This window comes from Rhinolophus hipposideros, assembly GCF_964194185.1.
Source record: "Rhinolophus hipposideros genome assembly, chromosome: 16".
Taxonomy (NCBI): Eukaryota; Metazoa; Chordata; class Mammalia; order Chiroptera; family Rhinolophidae; genus Rhinolophus; species Rhinolophus hipposideros.
In genome coordinates this window covers 15,710,542-15,730,203 of record NC_138062.1, presented here as the reverse complement: position 1 = coordinate 15,730,203, position 19,662 = coordinate 15,710,542, and the positions used below count along the sequence as shown (strand labels likewise).

The following is a 19,662-nucleotide window of genomic DNA, read 5'->3' as shown; positions in this document are numbered from 1 at the left end:
GAGTCAGAGAAGGTACCTCATGTGGTTGGTGTAGGCACAGAACGTGAGAAAAGATGTCTGGGAGGAAGGGAAATCTAAGCTACAACCTGAAATCTAAGTAGCTACTAAGCTGGAGAAGGGAAGAGGGAGCGGAGGAGTAAGTCCCAAGAAAAGAAAACAACACATACAAAGTCCTGGAGGCAGAAGGAAGCTTGGCACATTTAAGAAACTCGGAGAATTTCGTGAGAGTGGATAGAAAATGTTTCACAGGGGTTGCTAAGCCGAGAGGCAAGAAGATGAGCCTGAAATGATGAGCAAGAGCCAGGTGAAGTGGGCTCACTTTGGATTTTAATCTAAAGACAATGGAAATCATTTTAGGGTTATAAGCAGGAAGGGCAATCTATTTTTTGAAAGAGGTGGCAGTATAGAGCATTGGTTGATGGAGAGCAAAACAATGAATAAAAGAATAGATGGAAGAGCGAATGGATGGATGAATGGAGGCAAAGCAAAAAGGCCAGTTAGGAGACTATTGGAACAATCTAGCAAGAGATAACGGTATCCTGGCCTCGGTTAGAGGCAGTGGGGTAAGAGATGGGTGGGCATGTCAGAGTGATATTTCGGGTGCAGGACACATAGGACTTGGTGACATGATGGGAGACATTTCAGGAAGAAAGCTCAGGTTTCTGATTTGGGTAACTGGGTAGATACTGAGATAGCAACATTGGTAAGGATTATATTTGAGTATTAAAGGATAATCAGCTCAATGTCAAGACATGTTGAGTTTTAGATGCCCGTGAAACATCCAGGAAGAGGCAGTAGAGTACATGGGACTCATCAGAGAAGACGGGGCTGGATATGTCGTTATGGAGTCATCAGCCTAGAGAACATGGTTGAAGTTGTTATCATGGATGAAATCATCTAGGCAAGCATGTAGAGCGGGCAGGAAAAAAAGCTTAAGACCAAACAATGAGGAATCACATCATTTAGCAGCAAGAAGAATGTGTAAGAGACTGAGAAAGAACAGATGGAGAGAAAGAAGGAAATCCAGAAAAGTGTGATATCATGGGAACCAATGGAGGTGTGCTTTTAGAACAGAGTGGGCTACTGTGTCAGAAGGTGCTGGGAGGTCAAGTAAAATAAGAACTGAAAGGAAGTTTGGGGTTACATTAACCACCAACCTTCATTTCTGTGCTGTTTGGTAAATGTGTTAAATTCTATATTTTCAGAGGACTGTTAGTGTTCTTTAAAATGTTGTTGATTTAATTCCTTGATGTTCTTAATTAAGATGCGACAAGAATTTAGGATAATTATTAACATCTTTCTTAAGTATGACACGTTTTGGTCCAAGTCTCATATTTAGCATTCATTTGGAAAATAATAGTAGATGATTCTTCCCTATAAGAGAACTACTGCCTTTAACTGTCTCTTTTTGTTTGTTCCCCACCCTGCAATCTTTAGTTTGTTTGTTTTTTTAAATTTTTTGGGGGGGGGAATATTGGGGAACAGTGTGTCTCTCCAGCTCCAAGTCGTTGTCCTTCAATCTAGTTGTGGAGGGCACAGCTCAGCTCCAAGTCCAGTCGCCGTTTTTCGTCTTTAGTTGCAAGGGGCACAGCCCACCATCCTACATGGGAATTGAACCAACTACCTTGTTGTTGAGAGCTCCCACTCTCACCAACTGAGCCATCCAGCCACACCTTTCCTTTGTTTTCTGTCTCTTCGTTTGGTGAGGTCTGCTTTTACATAAAACCTTTTCCCATAGAATCTGAATTGCAGCCTAGCCAATTTGAAACTTACAAGTATAACCTCTTTACTGTGTGTTATTAACCATGTAAAAGTTAGTTGATAGCATTGCATATCACCATGCTTAAAGCGTGAACTATGAGCGGAGATTGAGTCACCCTCTTGCCTGTTTCTTTTCCAGCTCCAGGAGACTGTGAAAAGGAAGTTGGAAGGAGCCCGATCACCACTTAATGGAGACCAGCAGAATGGCGCTTGCGATGGGAGTTTTTCTCCAACTAGCAAGCGAATACGAAAGGACATTCCCACAGGGATGGAAGCCATCAACAATTTGCCCAACAACATGCCACTGCCTTCAGCTTCTCCTCTTCACCAACTTGACCTGAAGCCTTCTTTGCCCTTGCAGAATAGTGGAACTCACACTCCTGGGCTTCTAGAAGACCTCAGTAAGAATGGGAGGCTCCCAGAGATTAAACTCCCTGTGAATGGTTGCAGTGACCTGGATGATAGCTTCACCATCTTGCAGAGCAAGGACCTCAAACAAGAACCTCTCGATGACCCTACTTGCATAGACACATCAGAAACATCTCTTTCAAATCAGAACAAGCTGTTCTCAGATATTAACCTGAATGATCAGGAGTGGCAAGAATTAATAGATGAATTGGCCAACACGGTCCCTGAAGATGACATACAGGACCTGTTCAATGAAGACTTTGAAGAGAAGAAGGAGCCAGAATTCTCACAGCCAGCGACTGAGACCCCTCTTTCCCAGGAGAGCCTGAGCGTGAAGAGCGACCCCTCTCACTCTCCTTTTACACACGTCTCCATGGGGTCTCCCCAGGCACGGCCCTCGTCTTCTGGTCCTCCCTTTTCTAGTGTCTCCACGGCCAGTAGTTTACCCTCTGTCGCCAGCACTCCCGCGCCTCCAAACCCCGCCAACTCCCCAGCAAACTGTGCTGTCCAGTCCCCGCAAACTCCAAACCAAGCCCACACTCCAGGCCAAGCTCCACCTCGGCCAGGAAATGGTTATCTCCTCAACCCAGCGTCCGTGACGGTGGCCGGGTCAGGGTCGGGCCCTGTGGCTGTGCCCAGCTCCGACATGTCTCCAGCGGAACAGCTCAAGCATATGGCTGCACAACAGCAACAAAGGGCCAAACTCATGCAGCAGAAGCAGCAGCAGCAGCAGCAGCAGCACCCAAATCAGACTTCCAGCTGGTCTCCTCTGGGGCCTCCATCCAGCCCATACGGCACAGCTTTCACTGCAGAAAAACCAAATAGCCCACTGGTGTACCCTCAAGCCTTTAACAACCAAAACCCTGGAGTGCCTCCCCTGGCAAACAACCTGCAGAAGACGACAATGAATAACTACCTCCCTCAGAATCACATGACCATGATCAGTCAACAGCCAAATAACCTGGGTACGGACTCCTTAAACAAACAGCACAGTATTCTCACTTACGGCAACACTAAGCCTCTGACCCATTTTAACGCGGACTTGAGTCAGAGAATGACACCGCCCATGGCCAACCCCACCAAAAACCCCCTGATGCCCTACATCCAGCAGCCCCCACAGCCCCCGCAGCCACCCCCGCAGCTCCAGGCTCCCAGGGCACACCTGAGCGAGGACCAGAAACGCATGCTTCTCATGAAGCAGAAAGGAGTGATGAACCAGCCCCTGGCATACGCGGCGCTGCCACCCCACGGTCAGGTAAGCGGGAAAGCGACACCCACTCCCAGCCCTTCTGGTGATGCATTTCAGACTGGGACGTGTGACGCTGTCCCCACGTCAGCACTAGGGTTAATAATGACCGGGGAAATTCTCCCCACACATCGATCGTCATGCAGTTGCCAGGTTTGGGTTTGGTGTTTTGTTTTTCTCCCCTTTCTTCCAAGAGATGGAAAAGGGTGACACAGTTAGCTTCCCTGTATTTGAACGCCTAGGAATCTAACTCCTTTTATTCCTGACAGCAAGTAAGAAACGAAAAATGACATAAAGTTCTCACTGTGTGGGAGGCAGTGCTGTCAGCTCACAGGGCCACGCCTGGTGCTTGTCATTCCCAGGTCATTGTCATCCATCCTAGACTGGGGGGAGAGGAGGCCAGAGCCTTCCGGGATCTCTCCACCAGCTTTATAAGCCCTTCGCCTATCTTACTGAACTATGAATCGTGGAAATTCGGATTCTTGATGCTCAATTGTGGGAGTTTCGTGTGTTTGCAAAGTGAACTAGAGAATAGGTTTTTGTAGGACCACTCAACATTTGAAGATGTGTTAGTAAACAAGTGTAATTAGAAGCTGTTTCAGCCTCGTGACTTGGGAGTGCAGGAAAACCTCTCCAATTTATTCAGGTCTAATTCAGGAACATTTGATGGTGAATATATTTTACTGCTGTATCAGAATGAAGTCTCCTCTTTCCCACTTCATGACATCCTGGCTTTGGGGTGTAGGGCTCTTCATGATCTGTGGTAAAAACGAGTGGCAACCGGTTGGGGAGTGACCAGTGTGGCAAGCAGCCAAAGCTCCTTTCATTTAACACTTTGTCTACCTTGAAAGAAAGGGGGAGTGGGGAATGCATTGTTCTACTGACCTTCACCCCGCCTGGGTGAATTCAGGAGCCATCACCTCACTGCCGATTGCTAGTCTGTGCTATTTTGTGCCTCTGTCCTCTCAGGAGGCCAACATTTGCATTGCAGTTGAAGATTTTGCTTTAGGGGAACTTGTGTGCAAACAGGTTCTAATAGTGTTTAGATATGTGTCCACAATCAGAGGGACTGGGAAATAATGAAGGCAGATCTAGCATCACGGCTATTTGTATCTTGTGTGTCCTGGTGTACCCCTCCCCATGTGCACCCCAAACCCCCTGAACTTGATGGAGGCTGCAGAGCTGGAGGTGGTACTGGCCTGCAGAGACAGGCCTGCTCGGTGGCTTGATTCCTGTCCTTCTTCACAGCCTTCCAACCCCAAAACCTCACGGTGGTTTCTTGTCTGCACATGCCGGCCAGCTCTAAAGAAATGCTGTCTGGAGAAATAAAAATATAGCTTGGTTTACATCAACTGCAATCAGTAGCTGTTAGAAAAACACCATGGAAATGTGAACTTTTATCTTGCTTTCATTAAAAAAAATATATGTTGTTGGAAAACTGCAACATTGTGCACGCTTCAATATGAAGTTCTGAAGCAGGCAAAAATATAGGCAGTATACAGGAATGTTGGTTGTAGCCCAGACGCGTCCGAGGTTTATGAGATCGCAAGCTGTCAGAATGGTCTGTTGTTAATCTTAACACAAATTGTGCTCCTACATTCGCTGTTTTTACGCCAGCTGCAGTAAAGTATTTACTGTGAGCCAAAGATGATTCATTCTAACTCACAGGCTCTGCAGACATGTGGGCGCAACGTGAACCCAGCCTCACGCCCCACCCTCACTCAATGCCCTTTGAAATTTGCTAACTTGGGATGAAGTTCTTGTCTTTGCTGGAACATGAATTTTAAAGGTCCTTACGCTTGCGTATGAGTAACTGAAGGCTTGGGCTGCAGAGAGGTCATGTTCTGAAAGGACTCAGTCAGGTGAAGAAAGGAAAGTGATGGTTTTCTGTGGATTAAATCTGTAGGCTCCTCCTCTCTTCCTTTCATCTCGTGAGATATTTTCGGCATCTTCCTTCTTGAGGTTTCATTAGAATAATCACTTCCTCCCCTGATAAAGAACCATCCAGCCAAAGCCTGCTTTTTATTGAAATATTAACTCGCCACTGTTTGACACAAGCTTCAAAATATACACATAAACACATGAATATCTTTCTGCTAACATACCACTTATTTCACGCTTTCATCCGACTGAGGAGCAGTATTTACATAGCTCTCAGAATAGTTAATTACACTATAGGCGAGTACATTGCACAACTATGTGCACGAATTACAGGCCGAAACATAAAATATAATTACACCTAGTAGTTCAAATTTGTTTTGTGCTGTTGCGAGTGAAAATTCACTTTATTCTTTGTTGGCCATGAGGACCATGAGCAACACTTAGTTTTAATGAATAAGCACCAAAGTCAATCACAGTAGAATATTTATTTCAAGATAATGATCATATACAGATGTTTACTTACTTAGGACATTGGCAAAAAATGTCATTTCTCTCAGAAAAGAATAGAAATTCACACGGGTTCTGGATGTTTCAAAAAAGAGGAAACCAAAAATAGAAAGAGACAAAATTTCTTTCAAAATTTTGAATATGTTTTATCTAGAAATTTCACTTCTCAGAATTTATGTAGTATTCCTTATAATTAGAGAATTGAACAAGGGTTTATGCACAAAGATTATGCTCCTGAGGTTACTTATGATAGTGAAAAGTGGGAACCAAAATAAATATTTTGGAAAAATAATGTACATGAAAATCATGATATTGAGTGACTTGTCACATGGAAATGCTCATAGAATGAATGAAATAAGCAGATCATACAACAGCTTGTATGTTACAATCCAGATTGTTTTTTAATAACGTATAGAAAAATACTGAATAACTAAAATATCAGGAATGGTATATCTGGTTGGTAAAATTATGAGTGATTATTCTTTTCCTCTCTATACTTTACTGAATTTTCTAAATTTTCTGTCATACCTGTATGTTAATTCTACCATCAGGAAAAATACTTGTTAAGGAAGGGAAATCCCTTATTTTTAAAAAGTTTATAATTTGCTAATTCTTTAAAAGAAGATTCTTATTTATGCAATTTGCCAGTTGGGGTGAGGTGGCACCATTATTTTCTATTCAGTTACACACGACTCATATAGTATTCATTGTGAATGCCTGTTTTAGAAGATAGTTCCAAAACCCTTCTCTCCACACTCACTTTCTTTTCCTTTCTCTCTCTCCACCTCCTCTTTTCGCTCCTTATCATCTTCTCTTATTTCCTATAAAACTTCAGCTCAAATAGTGACAACGAGTGTATCAGTAAAACTTCCACCATTATAAACTTTCAAATCTTCTCTGGGTTGTGTTCTTCTGTTATTTTTTGATCACTTCTCCGTTCCCTTTTCTCTTTTTTTTACTTTCTGGAAGTTCTGTTCATCATGTATTGGACCTTCTGGATCGCTCTCTAATTTTTAAAATATGTCTTTCTGTGATGAAATAACCCGAACTTAATTTGGTCATGTCTATGTATTATCTTTTCCTAATTTCATTGTTTTTCAAGGACAGGACCTCTCTCTCTCGCTCTCTCTCTCTCTCTCTCTCTCTCTCTCTCTTCCCCCACTATTTTTGCATAGTGCCTAACTGTGTCTTAAACATAAGGATGTTTAATAAATCATTAAACATGGCGATTATCGAAGTTCAGGCCAAAAATATGTGTACAGTGGCTTTCCAGCTCCCGTGGACAGAGCATGAGCACAGATAACACAGAGCTGCTTTTGAGATCAAACAGAACTGGAAAGGCAAATCTGAAAAGAATCGTTTGATACCTGGTGGCTATCTTGAAGCAGTGGAACAACAATGAGATTGCGGGATAGGCAAACTCAGTCTCTGTCTGACACACAAAAACACAATGGACCGACTATGAAAGGAGTAAACCCAAAGCACATGACTGCTTGGTGGTCAGGGAAGCTTACAGGGATACCTAGAGCCCAAGAATAACTTTTACACGGAATAATGGGAAGTGAATAATTTCCAAACTGTGATGTTAATTTTCAGTGGTTGCAATCATAGGACTAGATAAATCGTGGACGACTCTGCTACTTTATTCACACTTTACATATGTGTGCTGTGGCTGTGTATATCAGAATGAGTACCCATGTGCTCATGTTTTAAGGAACGTTTTCCCCTGTCAATTTTATTTCACCAAAATGCATTGGGTCCCCTGGGAGGTGTATTACTATAAGCTTTTTAGCCATAAAATCCCCACAGAAAGAACAGAGCTCCAATATTAACAGCCATCATGGAAATCTCTTCAAAGCTACACTTTCCTTAACTTTAAAAACTTGGAGTCCCTTTGTTTAGTCTCCTTAAAATGTATATCGTTTATTTTATCCAAATAATACGTGACATAGCTCAGACAGTCACATGATACCATAAGGCTTATGATGACAAAGAACAGGTTCCTCGCCTTCATTCCTTATTGCTGCTTCCCTGAGGTGGCCCCTTCAGTTCACTAAGTTGTTTTATTTCCATAAACCGCTGTTTCTCAATATTTCAATTGTTTGATTCTATAGAAGACGAGGATTTAGCTCACTTCCACTACCTCCTCACAAACAAACACAGCCCCCTCCACACACACAATCTCTTTTTCCTCTTCCCCATACTCTCAGTATAGCTAAATATATCACAAAATATAATCAGTCTTTACATGACTGATTTTTGTAGAGTGCATGACAGGTTAGCTACTACGAGTATATTTCCTTTCTTGTGCAAATTTTTGTTTTTCCTGGAATTAATAACTCCCTCTTTTTTTAAATTGGTGTTATCTCTGCACCTATCTTCAATACATCCTCAATCTTTTCTGACTCTGTAAAACTTTCAATATCCTCAAACCCATCAGATAATCTTTTTTCTCTCCTTCCTTTTCTCCTTCCCTCTCTCCCCTCCCTCCCACTACTTCTCTCTCTTTCTTATTCAAAATTAATCTCCCTCTTTCCCTCTCCCTCACTCTCTCCCTCCCTCCCTTCTTCTCTCCCTCCCTCTCCCTCCCTATCTCCTTCCCTCTGTCCTTCCCTCTCTACCTCTCCCTCTCCTTCTCTATCTTACTCACTCTCCCTTTCCCTCCCTCCCCCTCCCTCCTCTTCCTGTTTGTCTCTCTCTCTCTCTCTCTTTCTCTCTCTCTCCCCCCCCCCCCCTGAAGGCTTACATGCTCTTACTCCAGTCTTCTGCAGTTTTCTTGCTCTACTGCTTAACTGAACTCACACAGCTGTCTTTCACCATCATTCTTGGAATTTTTCATGGCTCTTCTGTGTTGCATTATCTGCTTTCTTGATCCTGCCATCTCTTTCTCAGTTTAGTTCTCTCAAATTGGTGGAGCACATCCCCTCAGAGCTTCTTAAGAAAGGGTGCACGGGAGATTATTTTTATGGAAACTGTTTTTGAGAATGTCTTTATTCTCACATTTGATTGATAGTTATCCAGATTTAGAATTATAGGTAAGAAAACATATTCAATCAGAATTTTAAAGGCATTTCTTCACGGTCCTGTGGCTTTCATAATATCCAGTGACATTTGGATCCCTTACTCTATGTGTACAACCTGTTTTCTCACTCAGAGAGCCTTTCAGATCTTCTCTCTATCCCTGAAATTCCATGGTGATGTGCCCTAACGTAGCTCTTTTTCATTCACTGTGTCTGCCACTGTGAACTTTTTTAAAAAAAATCCAGAAACATGTATCTTTAAGATCTGGAATATGTTCTAGTATTATTTCTTTGATCATTTCTCTCTTCCCTTTTCTCTTTTTATAACTTTCTGGAACTTTCATTCATCATGTATTGGACCTTCTGGATTGTTCTCTAATTTTCACATCTTTTCCGTCTTCCGTATCTGAGTCCTTTTCTTCTATGTTCAGTGAAATTTCCTTAACTTTATCCCCCAACTCTAAAATTAAACACTGCATTTTATTGGTCAAATTTTACATTTCAATAGCCCCTTTTTTGTTCTCCAAGGTACCCCTTTGGATCTAAGGATATTAATTATCATTTTTAAATTAAGTTTTATTGTGCCCTCTGCATTCTCTGTTTCTCCCAAGCACCTTTTTCTGTATACTGATTGTATTTTATTTTTATTTTATAGATATTTTTTATAGATATTTTTTCTTTATAGATATTTTTTCCCCTCGAAGGCTAGTCAGACAAGACACCTTTACTCTCATTACTGAGAGTTGTAAATGTGCAGGCTGCTTTCTGGAGCTGAGCAGAGGGATGGAGTTGGTAGATGGGGGGAATGGTGAGAGGTGTCTCACTAAATACTATGTAGACTTTTCATTTCATCTCCCAGTGTTTGTATGGCTCCTCAACCCACCCTCAGCTAGGGCTGGGATCCTGGGTTCCAGAGTCTTGTGGCTTAATCTCTCCACAGCGTCATAAACCTTTGTTCTTCCAGTCTGGGGGAATGTATCTGGCCCACCTCTTAAACAGGACTCTAGCCAGTTTTCCTTTCGTGTGCTCCCTGACCCTGGCTTTCAGAGGTGCTTCTGGTTTCTGAGACTCGGCCGCATTCTTTGACTCGAACCATGTTGCTTTATCTTTGGCTTTCCCTACTGCAGGATTAGCTTTAGCTTTTCTAAGCCACTAAGTCATTTATCAGGCAGCCATCTGATTTTCATCTTCCAAAATTTGGTTGACACCCCTCAATTGCTATTTCCATCTCCCACCCTCTTTGTTTTTGAATATTTATATCATTTTTATTCCTTTATTGTCATTGTACTGGGGTGTTACACAAAGCCAAGGTAACAGTGGGTGTTCAATCCACTAGACGCTCCTTCAGTGACTTTCAACATCTATCTGAATGTTATCCGATATTGAAATTTATATTTTACAGCAAATTTCACATTATTGCTTCTAACATTTTGGGCTTTAATGGAGCTGGTTTCATAAAACCTGAAGTGCTCTCTTAACACAAACTTTACATACGTCAGGTATGTGTGTTCAAAAGGACAGCAGGGCCCATCTGATCAGTGTGCTATTTTAGAATAAGGTCTTGTGATTATAACCACTGAGTAGTTTTTATAATCTTGAAAATATTGACTTACTTCAAGGACTATAAAAACAATTTAGGTTCCATGACCCTGACTAAGCCAAGAGTATCTGGCAACTCAGATGCAAGGTAAAATATTGACAGAACACTCATCTGCCTGAACCCAGGGCCTCCCAGCTGAGGTGAAACTAGTAGGCAGAACTGCTACAAAAATGCAGATAATAAATGAAAAATTCCTATTGATGGGTATAACAGTCATTTCCACATACATACTGGCATATTTTGAAAATCCTGATTGATGTTCTTCAGAGTGCTAGAAATATGAGTCTAAGAGTAAACAGAAAAGGAAAGTTTTAAGAAAAGAATTCATTTTATAATAGTATGGCAGGAGAAAAAGGTTTTATTAGGTTGGTGCAAAAGTAATTGCGGTTTTTGCAATTTTTTTTTCTTTTTTTTAAACTTTTAAAACGCAGTTATTTTTGCACAAACCTAATAACTAGACCCCATCAGAATTCTCTTTAAAGGTTTGGTATGACAAGAATATCCTCATTTACTGAAAGAGTTTACAAATCAAACAGTGGTTCTGAAACTTGTAGGCCTAAAAATCCCCTGGGGAAATTGTTTAAGATAAAGGTAATCTGATTCCATTGCCAAAGATCAAAATCAGCAAGTCTGGGATGAGGTCTGAGAATATGCATTTTAATAAGCAACCCACCACCACCACTACCATTTTCTAATGGAGAAATAGCACATAAGATACTCTGAAACTTCAGTTAAAACAACCCGCGTTTATTTCATTGCTCGATATTAGTATCTGCTTAAATACGGCAGTTATTGTCTGTGGATCTGTAAGTTCTGGTAAGGTCTAAGACTCGTATGGTTTCAAGTAAGATGGAAAACTTAGGTTACTCTGTGTTTAATGGATTTATTTTTCTTTTCATTTTTTTAGGATAGAGTAAATTTTTTTAAGAGGTCAAATGTTGTGGATCCTAGCTATGTTTTGTAAATTATAGAATTACACCTGTTGATTTTCTTATTACATCAAAGCAGCCCACCCTCCACCACCACCTCCCACTCCCACCTCCCATTCCACCGTGGTGAAGGGTGGAATTTCTTTTGTCTCTCTTTCGGGACATTGTCCTTGGGGCAGGGCTGCTCGCAGGCACGTCAGTCGGGCCACAACTCGGCATTCCGTGTTGGGACACTGTCACATCAGGGATGGCATCCCTCACCTTTCCCAGGTACTCCTGGGCTTTGAGAAGGTATTGCCTCAGCCAGATGCCCGATTTTTCTGCTTCCTGAGTGATAGAGTCCCTTCCTTTCAAGGTCATTCACTGCACCCTAAGCCCCTGCCCAGTGCCCCCAGTAGATATCCAGTGCGTTCACACGTAAGAGAGTAGGTCCAGCTTTATCTTTTCCTGAGAGGACACTACTAGCTTAAAGGTCTGTCACAAGTATAGAACATTGTGAAACTTGACCAAGTGTACCCTCCCCACGTATATTCTCTCCTAAAATTCCAAATATTATGGACTAAAAGAAGATACTAAAATAATACCCTGTACAGTGTGTAGCAATGTGCAGTCTGGTCAGGGAGATGAAGAAGCATGCAGGTGAAATCAGTACAGGCAAGTGTTTAAGTGCCACCTTGTTAAGTCTACATGAAGGACCATGGGCAGAGAGAAAGCGAGGGTTGGTACAGCTTAGACAACAACAGCAGGCTCCAAGGGGGACATAAGCTTTGAGGTAGACCAAGCTCGAGTGGGTGTGAGACTAATGCATGGTGGGTGGAAGGATTCTGGTGCACGGAAAGGGCTGTCCCTCAAGTGGACAATGCAGATGGAACCAGGCTAGAGGAAGAGCTCATGTTGGAGACGAGTGGGACAAAATCTGAGAGAATTTTAGGGGACTTTGCACTATGTGAAGTGTGAGACAGTAAGAGTCTCTCTCTGGATGCAGCATTTAGAGGAAAGAAATAACAGAACTTGATGATTGACTGTATAAGATGAAAGGGAAACGAATCAAACGTGTGATCATAAGGTTAAATATTAGGGTGATATAATAGTTTCTGAAAGATGATGTTCCTGTCGTACATAAATCTGAATATCAAATCTTATTTGTTTTCAGAAGCAATTCAAACACTTATTATTTATCTTAAATCTTCTGATTCATATTTCCCATTTGTTAAGGTAGTTCTTCCACACTCAGCAAAAAGTGTAACGCAAGCTCATACCAGTTTTTTAAAAGTATGTGTTAAATGGAGCCACAAACAACTACTCCTATGCTTTATAGTTGGGCTTTTTTATTTTACAAGTGTTTATTTTTCAATAAATTCCTATTATTATGAAAATGGTTGTTTTCGTTAGTTAGAGTAGTAACAGACTATCATATGTCCCTTTTGCGTGATATCTCTATTACAGGGATTTACTTGGTCACATCTTATCTATTACTTGAAGAGAGCACTGTCTAAAGATGGTCTTTATGCAAGTATATGAGAGGAGCAGTGTTCCAAGCTTCAAAACATATTATGTCATCATTCGTTAGCTATTCATAGAAACTCTGGGCTTTTCTAGAGGTTACAAAGCTCTTTGAGCGGGAGGGGAAGCTGTTCCCCTATACAAATATAGTCTATTATATCTTGGTTCCTGAGCAAGTGTCTGTGGAATTAATCTTCTTTATGGCACCAGATGGTTTGTATCTGACCCAATGCGTAAGGAATCAAAATATCTTTTGTGTTAGTTAGATTTCCAATACATTGTCATGATTAGTTCATATGATACATGACATCATGCAGGTTACCTATACATTTTTACTTACTATGCAATAAATACTGACCCCAAATAGTATCCAAAATGATAACTCCCATTTATTAATATTATGATTTCCTAGAAGATGTTTTATAAGCATAGTTGCATTCTCTAATTGCTTTTGCACCTGAGATGTTTGAAAGTGGATTTGGGCTTCTTTTCTGCACTGGGCTCTAGCCAGTTCATACAAAGCATGTTTTAATTGGCTTGTGAAACCTGGAGCACTTTCAGTGACAAACTCAAGTTTGTCAGTGGAGCAAGAAAAACGGTGTAGAGCGTGGTCCGCCTCAGGCCGTCACTAGCCTTTCCGGGGCCTTGGCGAGAATTAGGAAAAAAAGAAAACTTTTTTGCTGTTTCAGAGCTGCTGACTCTTTAAGTCACTTTTAAAAGCTAGATAACCCTCAACTGGACGGAATAGGTCAGTGCTTCCCATTGCCCTCCGCCCAGCCAGAGGGCCCTCTTCAGAGGGGCACAGAGCCCTCTCCTCTGGACACCCCATACACAGCAGGTGTCGTGCCCTTGTCGTTAGAATTCACCTGCTCCGTGTGGCCCACTGCCTTCAGACGTTTCCACAGCCATTTGTGTGTCATGTGGCTGCTTCTCAGGGGAAGAACATGGCCCTTATTCATGCGTACCCTATCGTGGATGGCTGACATCTGTGAGCAGCCTTGGGGCCATATACACGTCCTGTGGCAGGTTGGGAGCACCTGACCCCCTATTAACACGTCAGTGAGAGTGGCTGGTGCTCTGGGCTTGTTTCCTAGGGCTTTGATGAGCTTTGTTAATTATGTTGGGAAAAAAAGGTGTGCAGCTACAGAGGAACCCACTGAGCTCCATGTGAACAGGAGAAATTGGACAGTTGGCAGCGTGTTAAATCAGTGGCCTAGTGAGAGAAACTTGCAAATAAACACAGTTCCCCAAAACACCACAAAGCAGGCAGTGCTCTCCCACCACGCTCATCTTCTCTGGACTCCGGGACCAGCTGGGTGTGACCTCGTATGAGGTCAGTTAGGGAAGTGCCTTGGTAGGGAGGTGGCCAAGTGTAGAGGTGAGCAGCGACTCTGAAGCTAGGACAGATATTCAAACCTTGACTTCACCACTTTTTACCTGAAGGACCTGGGGCAGGTTACACGACCTCTCTGAGCTTTAGGTTTTTCATCTAGAAGATGGGGGTATACTAATAGGATTACTATGAGCATCCTGTGTCCCAATTTATATAAAGCATGCGGCATAGTATCAGAACCATAGTATGTGCTATATACATTTTTAAAAGTTAGAACATTAATCATATTATATACATCTTTTTAATCCTCTAAGAGAGCGTAACTATGCCTCAGCTTTCCTCTAAGCCAATTTCATTCATTTATTCATTCATTCATTCAACAGACATTTGTGATGAACCTGAAATGTCTAGGCTTTGGGCATACAAAGATGCAAAGATTCTGGGAGAAACATATTATCACATATATATGAAATTACATGGACAGGAACTGCAAACAAAGTGGTAAAAGTATATTAATGTCCTTCTTTAAAACCAACTCTTTGCAATTTTCAAAATGATGATAAAGAGTTTCTTTCATCCTGGCTATGACAAGATTGTTCCTCTTGCATTTACCTTTGTTTAAAATAAAATTACTTATTTGTCTTATTTTAATATATAACATAAAAATGTCACGTTTTATGTTCATTTGTGTTAAATAAATTATCTTAAATGAGCAAAACACCTCAAGAAAAAAACCTGTCCACTTTCCCACCACTTACCTTAGAAGTCTCTGGACTGCTAGAGCCTTCCGGTGCCATGGGTGTCTCTCGAACTTTATTGTATGAGACAAATCATTTGTCTTTGTTAATCACAAGCTAAAAATGAAAGTGGGATTTAATCCAATTGAACACTTATAACACCTAACCTTTTTATGTATTAGGAACAGGTAAACAAGTATTCCCAAAATGATGAAAACTATTATTACTTTAAACTGCTTTTTGTTTCCTCTTGTGATATTGAGATTAAAACAGGTATTTTAGTCAAAATTTTAAAACTGAACTCCAAAATAAACAAGAGCTCTACCAGAAAGTTGATTGTATTTGTTATCAATTGCTATGTAACCTATCCTAGCCAAAACTTAGCAACTTAAAACAAGAAGCGTTTATTGCCCTGCACGGTTCTGAGGAAATCCAGGAGCAGGCTTGCTGGGTGATTCTGGCTTAAGGTCTCTCAGGAGGTTGCAGTCAAGTTGTCCACAGGGGGCTGTGTCATCTGAAGGCTGGACTGGGGCTGGAGTGAGTCCCGCCCTCAAGGAGCTCCCTTCCGTGCTGCTGACTGGAGGCCTCAGTGCCTTGCCTCCTGGAGCCTCCACAGGGCTGCTTGCATGTTCACATACCATGGCAGCTGACTTCCCCAGAGTGAGTGATTCAAGTCAGAGCAAGGAGAAAGCCACCATGCCTCTTATGACATACAATTGAAGGCACACACCTTCACTTCTTTCTTACTCTGTTCATTTGAAGCAAATCATTGAGTCCGGTCACGCTCTGGGGGAAGAGAATCAGTTCTACCCTCTGAAGGGAGTGTCAAGAAGCTGTGGACCTATTTGTGGACACCATAATTACCATGAAAGGCTTTTGACATTTCATAAAATGCTTAAGTGGTGCTGGCACAGAGAAGCTTAGGATGGGAAGGACTGAGCTGGCAAAGCTGAGCAGAACCATCTGCGGGATATGTGCATGGGGCTGACGTGCCCACGTGGGGGACAGAAGGGAACAGGGAGGAAGTCCTAGACTCCAAATGCACCAAAATTTGTTTCTTTATACTTTGCAGCCCCTGACCTGATATCAAAGCTATGCCTCCTGGCAGAAATTAATGTAAAATTCTGCGGTCAAATGTGAAGGAGCCTTTGCTTTTCCTTAAAGCAGGAACTAAAATTTTAGAGGTCCTAACATCTGAGCTATTATCTTGTCTCCACTAAGCCCCACCTCGGTGGTTACTGGTTTTCCACTTCTGCTTTAAGACTGCTTTCCCTCCCCTTTTCATAGGATGGCACTTGTCGTTTCCTGCCTAGGTCCCTATCCTTTCCTTTGTCCTCTGTTATCTTTCCCGTGGAAGTACTTCCCCCTGACAGGACTGCATTCTTGATGGCTCCACGCATTCTGCGGTGCCTCAGATTTCTTCCTCACAGAGTTCAGCTCCTCCGTGTTCCATCTTACAGCCCAGCCGCAGCCGCTAGCCACATTATAACTTCCTATTATTGAATATTTCAGGGGCCAGCGCTCTCAGTGCCCCATGCCGTCCACTTAGTCATCTCTCTCCACATTTGTATTATTCACAGCAAGATGCACGCAAATCCTTTAAGTCCTTCAGGCTTTTCTTTCCATTTCCCCTTCAAATATGAATCGCCTAGCAACAGTTATTGAGGACCAAGTGCACAGAAAGCTGTAGTCCCGTTACTGCGAGCATCACAAAAAAAAAACATAAAAAAGGGCATGGCCCCTGCCCTTATGAATGAAGTTTATCTTTTAGTAAAAGCTGGATTTAAAAAAAATTTTTTTAAATAATAACAACACACAGATTCTTATTTATATTCTATGCAGTGACATGTTGTCCAAGTTACAATGATCAAATTCAAGGGTTAGTCTTTCATATATCTTTTAACTGAGAAAACTAGCTATCTTTTGGATTCAGTAAATGCATGTGCCTCAATGAGCAATACTGCTACAAGAAAATCATTTCGTGAGGTTGACTTCCTAGTATTATCAACACGTTTCATGAATCTGGTGAAAATTCAAATGTTTTTGAAACCAGAATTAATAAAGAAGGCATTTATGAGTAATCTTTGAAAAAAATACACCCTATTAATAGAATAAGTAATTAGCTACAACTGGTCGTGGAAGTACTAAGCAGAAGAATAACTTAGTAATGATCTTATTTGGTAATGTTCTAGTTTTTCTTCTTGTTTAAAAGACATCGGCTCTGCTCTTTGATTTCCTTTACTTTTAATGGACTGTTGCTCAGAGAGGGCTGTCGGGAAATTGTGGGCTGTGAAGAGTTGATAAGGAATAAGAAGTACAAGCTGAGGAGTAACAAAAGAGGGGGCTTTGGGAGGAGAACTGAAGGCAATGAGGAGACCCCTCGGAGCCGGTTATTAAGATCTAACCTGTGATACGAGAAGCAATGGGTCGTCATTGTATGCTTCTGGAAAGAAGAGCTCACTATCTTGATCAAAGTGATTGGCGTGAAAGATACTAGGACACCTAGAACAAGATAATTAGGACCTGACTGATGTCACCCTGGAAATAAATCCAAAGAAAAAGGAACAGATGAGTGGACGTAACCATGGGGGACGTAAGGAAAAGAGGAATCAAATTGACTTCCAAACCTCTCGTTTAAAAACCCCGAGGATAGCCATCGGTTATTGGTAAATGGAGAGCTGACCTAAGGGGATAGTTTTAACACTATTTGGCATAATTGTCAGTTGGACATTCAATTAAAGATGTCTTTCAGTAGAGAAACGAAGGACTAAAGATGAGGGTTTCAGGTTCATCCCCATCCAGTGAAAAACATGAGTGGATGAGCCATTTCTTGAGGGAAGTTGTACATGAGAAAAAAATAACATCTAGCACTAGGTCTAGAGGTACTGGATTTAATGCCTGGGGAAAATAACAAGCATGCAAGGAATATATGTGCGTGTGAGTATATACGGACATGTATATTTCTGTATATATACACATATATGTATTCAAAAACTATCTGAAAACCCACTCATCATCATGTTAATCCCAGTTAGTTCTAACTGCTGGGATTATAAATATTTCTTTCCTTTCCCTTCATTCTTTCTTTGCTTATCTGCATTTCCTATTTTTTCCAGTTGACTGTGTATTACATGTAAGTTTCCTCATAGAGAGAAATTATTTTTAAACCTTTGGTACAATGAAGAAAATAAGAATAGAACTTTTAGGGTCAGGATAAGAGGGAACCTTGAAATAACAGTCTCACGATGAGGAAACCGAGACGCTGTTAATTATGTGATTTATTAGTGGGCTTTCAAAATAACAGTATGAGTTTTCTTAAGCTGGGGCTTTATATTTCAAGGAGAATATAGAGTTACCTTCATCTTCTAGAACTTGGATTGATCCAAAGCAGGCCTTCTCAACTAGGGATGATTTGGTTCCCCCACCTCACGCCCCAGTAAACATTTAGCAACATCTGGAGGCATTTTTGGTTGTCATAACATGGGGAAGGGAGGGCTGCTCCTGGCATCCATTGAGTAGAGACCAGAGATGCGGCTAAACATTCTGCAGTGCACGGGACAGCCCCCACAACAAAGAATTATCCACTTCAAAATGCTGATAATTCTGAGGTTGAGAAACTCTGATCCAAAGGAAGGTACATATTGTGGCTACCATCTGTGGAATGCTTTTTTTGTCCCAAGATCTGTGTTAAACACTTGACGGTGCTAAACACGTGAATCATTTCATTTCATCTTCAAATGATCTTGAAACGCGGGCATATAAAGTTAAGTAGCCTGTTCAGGTCACACGGTAACTAAGCACTGGAAGCAGGATCCAAAGCAAAGTCTGTTTGCATACAAACCCGAGCTCTTAAACACTACGCAGTTTGGCGTCCACGGCATTCATGGAGTGAAATGGGAACAAGGAAGCCATCTGAAGGTCACAGCTGCCATTCTGCTCTCATTCTTTTTACCCTGGCCAGGGCCTGGCTTCCAAACCAAGGTTATTCTCCTAGAATGTAATAACTGGTAAAACAAGTTTTAGCACTTTTCTATGTCTCTTCCCCTTCATCCCTATCTTCCAGATAGATATTTGTATTTTAAATGAGAATTTTGTGATTTTGTTGGAGTTGGGAGTAGGGCGTGGTATTGGGTTGGTTGTACAAGTGGGAGCTGATGTATATTTCTGGTCTGTAGGCCTTCTGGTCATAGACAAGCAATCTGAAAATGTCTGAGAATTCCTAGTTTAGAGCATCATTTTAGCACACGGGCAAGAAGGCAGGCACACATTTTTACGTTGTTCTTACCCAGCTTCCTGGGTCTCTTCACTTTGAACTCTGAATGAAGAATTCTGGTCTTCCACATTCTAAAGTTAACTCAGCCTCCTTGTCGTTTTCACTGAAGGCCACTGCATATTAAACACAAAAACTTTATTGCTTTTAGAAAGCTGACTTCCTTGGGTCCTTGAAAACGTAGATCAACAACTTGGTGGATCTACGGGGCGTACTTGTCAGCTGGAAGGGGCGTCCAGTTCCCAACTGTGTACCCTCGTGTATCTAGTCTCTGCTGCCCCCACTCACACCTTCTTTTCTGATTGAAAATTAGGATTTTAAAAGAATTGCAACTTACATACACTAAGTTACCATGGAAGCAAGAACTGGAAACTGCCAATCAGGCTCTCCAATGTCTTCCTTTTGCCATGTTTCCCACATCAATGTGGGACTGAGCTACTTCCTTCTAACGTTGGTGTTTCCAGAAA

General features: G+C 41.7%; 1 protein-coding gene across 1 annotated transcript in view; it reads left to right on the top strand.

The window, feature by feature from the left end:
* MAML3 (mastermind like transcriptional coactivator 3) overlaps window positions 1–19,662 on the top strand; it is a 384,594-nt gene that overhangs the window by 224,183 nt on the left and 140,749 nt on the right. The window contains exon 2 of the mRNA XM_081077338.1: window positions 1,901–3,424. Coding sequence (XP_080933464.1) covers window positions 1,901–3,424 — 1,524 coding nt within the window. The remainder of the gene's footprint in view (window positions 1–1,900; window positions 3,425–19,662) is intronic.